Source organism: Hyperoodon ampullatus (assembly GCF_949752795.1).
Source record: "Hyperoodon ampullatus genome assembly, chromosome: 11".
NCBI lineage: Eukaryota > Metazoa > Chordata > Mammalia > Artiodactyla > Ziphiidae > Hyperoodon > Hyperoodon ampullatus.
This window is the reverse complement of record NC_136924.1, coordinates 21,123,697-21,130,958: the sequence shown is the minus strand read 5'-3', so window position 1 is coordinate 21,130,958 and position 7,262 is coordinate 21,123,697. Positions and strand designations below refer to the sequence as shown.

At 34.5% G+C, this 7,262-nt stretch overlaps 1 protein-coding gene across 1 annotated transcript in view; it reads right to left on the bottom strand.

The window, feature by feature from the left end:
- Nucleotides 1-1,236: 1,236 nt before the first annotated feature.
- NEDD1 (NEDD1 gamma-tubulin ring complex targeting factor) overlaps nucleotides 1,237-7,262 on the bottom strand; it is a 41,598-nt gene continuing 35,572 nt past the window's right edge. Inside the window, exons 13-14 of the mRNA XM_079715343.1 lie at nucleotides 2,221-2,287; nucleotides 1,237-1,758 (exon numbers count right to left, since the gene is read on the bottom strand). Of these exons, the coding sequence (XP_079571469.1) occupies nucleotides 1,654-1,758; nucleotides 2,221-2,287 (172 nt within the window). The 3' untranslated portion in view covers nucleotides 1,237-1,653. The remainder of the gene's footprint in view (nucleotides 1,759-2,220; nucleotides 2,288-7,262) is intronic.

The window sequence follows — 7,262 nt, the reverse complement described above, 5'->3', positions numbered from 1 at the left end:
CTTATTTAGCTTTTAAATTCCATGACAAAAAAAGTTTCATCTTTATGCATAAAGTTACTAAAATTATTTTATTTATCCAACCTCTTTTAATACACATTATGTGCATTTATAGAAAAAGGCAATAGGAAAATATTAACAGATTTAAATACAGCATGTAGCAAAACACACTTTTATGTTTTCTAAATCTGTTTGATAATGATATATAAGAAAACCTGTTATAAGCCATTATGCTTTTATAACCTGTCAGGAAAAAAGATTATATAAGCACTCCTTTATGCTTTAATACAAATGTATTCTCTGAGCCACACTAGGACAAAGTAATCTGCTTTTATTTCTTGAAGTAATTATTAGTATGTTTATACTTATTTAATATATCCTTAAAATCTCTCATCACTTAGGGGAAAAAAGTTAGTAAGCTAGCTAGATTTCCTTTTTTTTAAAAATAGAGTTCTTTTAGTAAATACTTTCATCTCAGAAGTCAAAATTGGGCAGGAGTGCTATATACAAGGTACATAGTTTAAATCTTTGGGACAAAAGACTATAAGAAGATAAACAAGCCAGTAGCCCTCCTAATCTTATATCACTAAAAATGTAGATCAGAGCAGGCAGATGTACACATCTACGTATTATCAAAGAGGTGTAAATTCTTCTGACAATTAACCTTCCTGTTGTGTTTTTTTTAATTTTATTTATTTTATAGTAAGGTCAATAGTATAAAAATATTTCATACAACACACAAAGAATTAGAGGAAGTTAATGATATAAACCACAAAACAAAATAAACCACACCTCATTTGGGAGAAAAAAAATGGCACTAATACTGTAATATTTAGTATGCAATATGAAATTTTCACTGTTTATAAGTTGAATTATATTGATTGAAACTTTATAGTATAATTCTGTATGTTATTAATTCATGAGATAATCAGCAGATATGCAGTTCTGGTTGAGTCTTATAAACCCTTTAAAGTTTTCATAAAGTGAAATTAGCTAAAAAATAGCAACCAGGAGTAGAGATTTGTTAGAAGTATAATACAGTAACATAAATGCAATAGATATAATGTAATCTGTGCAATTCGAAATTCTGAAAATTTTCTTATCAAATGTACAAGTAATAAATAATAGTCATACTTGACTTCATCAAGTTAACAAAATAATTACTAATCAACCTTGTGTTTTATTAGTCAATTGCTTAGAAACCCAAAACACCAATTAAAATTAATTTCTCCATAAAAATAGAAGGTATCTCAAAATCTTTAATCATCAAACATCCAAAAAAAGTTTGGAAGGCAACTGTCAACCAAAAATATTATCTGTTTAACAGAGGTTATTACAAAACATAATAATCTATTTTTTTTTCTGCACAATTTTCTTTTCTTATGAAAAAGGGCACTTAGTGTATAGCTAAAGCTTTCAGAAAATAAAGATTCTGCTGGCTTTCCTCTTAGGCAGATGATACAGTGTACAGTTTTTAATATAAAAATATAAATATTTTTGACAGAAAAGATGAAATAGTGGTTGGTATACAATCCCATCACCCTTTTACTCGAAAAAAAATTTTCCCAGAGGCCATTAAAACAATACTGAATCCATGTAGCTCTGTGTTGCCAGAAGCTTCCCAAATTACAAAACATTAAAGTATTCACTGAAATTTCAAAAGTGTGCCCGTAGTCTTTTGTTTTCTTCTCGTAGTCTTTCAATTTCTGCCACTAAACCTTCATTTACTGAGTATCTTTCCAACAAAGAGTGCATTTCATTCTAGAACAGGGAAAAAAAGTTTTTAAAATTACTGGCATTTCACATTTATTTGGCAAGCCGTTTTACATATTTTCAGCTATCATTTTTCTCATGTTCGATAAACTAACTGAATTTTTTTTTAACTTAACCACCCTTACTACTTTGTTAATATAAATGAAAGAGCACTGGTGAAATTTATATATTTGGAAAGCTTATATTTGCACATTTCGGAAGCTTTTTGCTTACTTGCTGTGAAAAAGTAGCTATCATACTTTTTTATCATACTATCATATCATATCTTTGTAACTACCACAGGTTACAAAGAAGGGTGACTAGTTAAAATCTATTTTACTTATTAAATTTCTAAAACTCCCTGTTTATTTCTTAGCAATTAGATATAACTAAGTAAAAATACATCACCCCTTTATGGACTTTTTAGATCCACAGCTATGCTCACTTACAGTAAAATATATCAATACATACCAATTGCATATGAAACTGTTTAATCATCTCCACTTGCAAATTCACAATATCCCTATGGCATGCTTCTCTAGGGAAGAATGCAAAATATTTATTAGAATTATAACAGTTTAACCAGCTCTAGATCATTCAAGAAAATGGCTAAACTCTTATCGTTTCACGTTACTGTTAATAATTATTATAACAATAGTAAAAATACCACTGCACCTAGTATTTATTTACTACGTGCCAGGCACTGTTTCTTGTACTTCAGATGTAAGAACTCATTTAATCCTCACAACTAGGTGCAATTATTACCTTCATTTTACCAATGAAGTAACTGAGTCACAGAGTAGTTATAACTTATCCAATGTCACACAACTAGTAAATGGTGGAGTAGGATATAACCCCAGGCTGTCTACCTCCAGAACTCTCATTACACTATATTCCTTAATACAGAAATTGTCATTAAGGAAAGACACAGGTTTATATTACAATGAAATACAGATAATGCTCTAGGTTATAATGTTTTAACTATTATCAATGTTTAAGCTATCAAAAAAAAAAAAACTTCCAGCAGAATGAAAAGAGCCTATTTGGGTGGTTGTAACAGAGGTTACTCAATAAAATGCAATTAATTCATGCCTACAAAAGCCATAGAAGTGGGAATTCCCCGGCAGCCCAGTGGTTAGGACTCAGCACTTTCACTGCCATGGCCCGGGTTCAATCCCTGGTCAGAGAACTAAGATCCTTCAAGCCACACGGTACAGCCAGAGAAAAAGACATAAAAGTTATGACGTATAACAATAAAAGGAACATTCAGCCACCTGCCACACAACTTATGGGCTAGAACATTGCCAAAATCATAGAAGCTTCCTGTGTGCTCCTCTCTGACTCCAACATTTACCTCTTGGAAGAAGCCTAAGAAAGAAGTCACTACGCTGCTGAATTTTGTTTGAGCAAAGAAATGTTTTAAAAAGAAATATATATATATATATATATATATATATATATATGTATAACACAGAATCTGTAGTCAGTATATTTTCGTTGTGCTTGCTTTTGAGCATTACAAAAAGGGTACCATATCCTATGTAGGCTTGAGTAGTGGACATTTAAAAAATAATCCAGTATCATGTTTTCAAGTTTCATATTCTATATATCTGTAATTCACTGATTTATACTAGTGTGTACATTCTCCTGTCAATTTGAATTGTTTTCAAGTGTTTATTATTACAATGTTGTTATAAACAATCATGTATATGTCTCCCAACCCACATGTGCCAATTTCTGTAGATGATATATCCAAGAGTAGATATGTTGAGTTATAGGTATGATCCAGAGGTACACTGTTCAGACTTACAAAATAACAGAAATTATTTTCCAAAGTGGTAGTATCAATGGACACACTCATCATCAGTATAACAGAGCTCATCTAGCTTTACATCCACAACAAGACTTGGTGTTACCAAGCTTTTTACAATATTTTCCCATCTACTGGGTGTGAAATGGTATCCCATTGCATTTTCAGTTGTCTGATTAATTTGTAGGGCTGAGCATCTTTCCTTACGTTCATATACCATTCCTCTTCTGTGAAATGCTTGTCTATGTCTTTAAACTATTTTTCTACTGAATGTCTTTTTAAAAAAAATTATAAGAGTTCTTTACATAATCTGATCCTTTATTGGTTATGAGTACTACAGATACCTTTTGTCTTTTCATTTTATTAATAGTGTCCTGGGAAGAACAATTCCTATTATTATTCTCAAATTTACTAACTTAATATTAATGCAAATTTATCAATCTATTTTTATAGGTAGTGTACCCTCTTATTTTTAAGTAACTTCCCAAACCCTGAAGTCATATATTGATATAAATTCTCTTACGATGCCTAAAATGCTTCCATTTACATTTAAACTTTTACCCTGTATGGAACTGATTTTTTTAAATAGCATGCAACAGGGATATATACATTTCCTCCATCATATATCACATTTACATATATACATAGGCTTTTTTTTGTGGGGGGGCTTATTTGATCCCTTTGGGCAATTTGTCCACCCTGTGCTAATGATACACTATTTTAATGATAGCCTATCTATCTGACAAACTAGTCCCCTTCAACCTTATTCTTCTCCAGTGTCTTGGTTATTCCTGTATCTTCCTTCTTTCATATACATTTTGAAATTATCTCATCATCTTCTTCCAAAAAACCCAGTTGGGATTTGATTGGAATTGCATTCAATCTATAGACCAAGTTAGAAGAACTGACAGCTTCATAATATCTTCCCATTTAAGTGTTAATGCTTTCTAATAATTTTTTTTAATGTTTTTCCACACAGATCGTTACCATCTTTGGTTAGGTTTATTCCTAAGTACCTTATTTCTTCTGTTGCAACTAAAAGATATTTTTAAAGTTTTTTCTCTTCTGCTTTATGACAAGAGCGGTATTAAAAAACAAACACAAACAAACAACAACAACAAAAAGTGAAGGCATCGTAGAACCACTAAAGTAGCCAGGATTGGAGGGACCATGGTCTTGTAAAGAAGGCGAGTCTACTAGGTAACTTCCACATTTACCTCTGCTTTTCCCTCTGGGGGATGTGCTGATTCCACATTATGAGGAAAAGAGGCTGAGATGAAAACAGTGGCCTGGAGTTTGAGACAGTCTCGCTTGGTTGGGGAGTATTAGAATTCAGAACTCCCAAGGCAGCCAGGGCTGCAAGGTCCAAGATTCTGGAAAGGGGGTACCTGTAGAAAGTAAACCTGAAACTGTGCAATTTCCCCTCAAGACATCTTTGACTCCTAAGCAATGCCTGTACTGAGTTAGATGACAGGAAAACAAACATAAAATGGCAGCTAAAGATGAGAAAAGGATTTTGAGAGCCCTGTGATGAAGAATTGGAGGTTTAAGTTCGGGACGCACCAAGATAAAAAGGCCTGGTGAATACTCCAGACATTCAGCTCACATCTTAAAAGGGCACAGACTAAACCCTAGGAATAAAGGCAAACCAGAAATAAAATAGCCCTAAGAAAACCTAAAACCCAGGAAGTGATCTGCTTGCCAGAAGAAACTTACATCTTCTTGAAAGACAACAGAAATAAACCCACAGACTTCTGCTTAGGATGTTAGCTCCCCAGCCCTAATAATGAGAACAAGCCAGATAACCTATAAAATCATACATTTTAAATAAATTCAACTTTGAGAGTGCAAAGAAATCTAAATGAACTAAAATCCAGAAAATGATGAGTCCCTCCAGAAGAAGAAAGACCCACAGTTGTTTTCATCCTAGACAGAGCAGCAGGGGAAGAAAGCTGCCACTGACAGGGTAAAGAGAACTAGCTGAAATGTTTATAGATTTTTAAAGGCCAAGAGAAGACTGTCAAGACAATTTAGAATCCCAAGGAGTCCCAGCCGAAAATAAGTCTCCATTCCCTCAACAACTTTTTGCCACAGGCCTTCACTGAGTGCTCACGTAAAAATTAAGGGCAGAGCAGGAGGGCTGAGAGAGACAGCCCCTAGGGCACAGATGCAGAGCCTGGAGAAGACGTACGGCCGGGGAGGAGAACTGAGAGTAACCCCTCTGAAGCACTCCAGGCCCTCACAGAGAAGTCAGCCTTCAGAGCTGAGGGAGAATGGCTAGCAGAGAGCTTCTCAATAGCCCACTCTGTCCCTCCGTTGTAAGGTACAGCTGGCAACACCTACTGAAGGTGTTGAAGGCTGAAGTCAGAGCAGGTGAATTTGCAGAAATCCTCTGAGCCATTCTGGGTCCTGTAAGCAGAGGCTGCCTATGGTTGACAGAGGGGCAGAGAGCAGAGAGAGGCCCCTACCCACCCTCAGTCCCCAGGTACAGGCACACAAGGCATGATTTCTTTCTAAATTTGCCCCCGAAGAACTGCTCCCTTTCTGTGTTTTCAACATTGCTTTATTCACATTATATTACAGTTGTAACCAGACAATTCTGCTATTTTGCCCTATATATGCATTCCTGAAATATCTCATATATTTTTAAAAACTGTGTATGGAAAAATAATAGGACCAGATTTTTTTAAAATGTGGTATGTACATATAATGGAGTATTATTCAGCCTTAAAAAAGAAAGAAATCTTGACATGTGACGTGGATGAACCTGGAGGGCATAATGCTAAGTGAAATAAGCCAGACACAGAAGCACACATACTGCATGATCCCATTTATATGAGATATCTAAAACAGTCAAACTCATGGAAGCAAAGAACAGAATTGTGGGTGTCAGGGGCTGGGGAGAAGGGAAAACAGGGAGATGCTAATCAACGAGTATAAAATTTCAATTACACAAAGTGAGTAAGTTCAAGAGGGCTGCTGTACAATATTGGGTCTATAGTTAACAATACCGTATATTGCACACTTGAAAATCCAAGAGGGTAGATCTCATGATAAGTATTCTTACCACAATAACACTGAAAAAGCAAAAAAAAAAAAAAGGAAAGAAAATAACAGGATTTAAGGAGATAGGACTTGGGCAGACCACTCAAAACCTATATAATCTTTGTAACCTGAGCACTAACAAAAACAATTAAATCTTAATAAAAATACTAGCATAGTTTAAATATTGAATAATCAAAGATTTTACCTTAAAAAAAGTGAGGGTCATTTGGTAAAAGGGGAAAGAAGATAGAAGAAAGGACTGGGGCTGTCAAGCATGGAGGCAAGGATAAAATGCCCAAAGATGGGGAAAAATCACAAAATAAGCACTTCCTAACACAAAGCACATAGCCAAGCCAAATTAAGAGGAAGGGAGTAGGGAGAGATGGACATGGATAGGTGATTTGCTGCCTTTACCTGTGTTCATGTACTTTGTTTTGGTGGCTGTTACATGAACCACCAAAATTTCCTTATCATGTTGTCATCACTGCCCTATTTACAAATGAGTTAATTCACATCAAAGAAACACACATCATAGCAGCACACACTATACCTACCCTAATTAAACTATAATGCTTTTGTGGGCAGATCATCCGTTTTTGTATCCTTAGTATCAGTCAGTACATACTAGGCACATTATAAATGTCAAAATGATTATTTT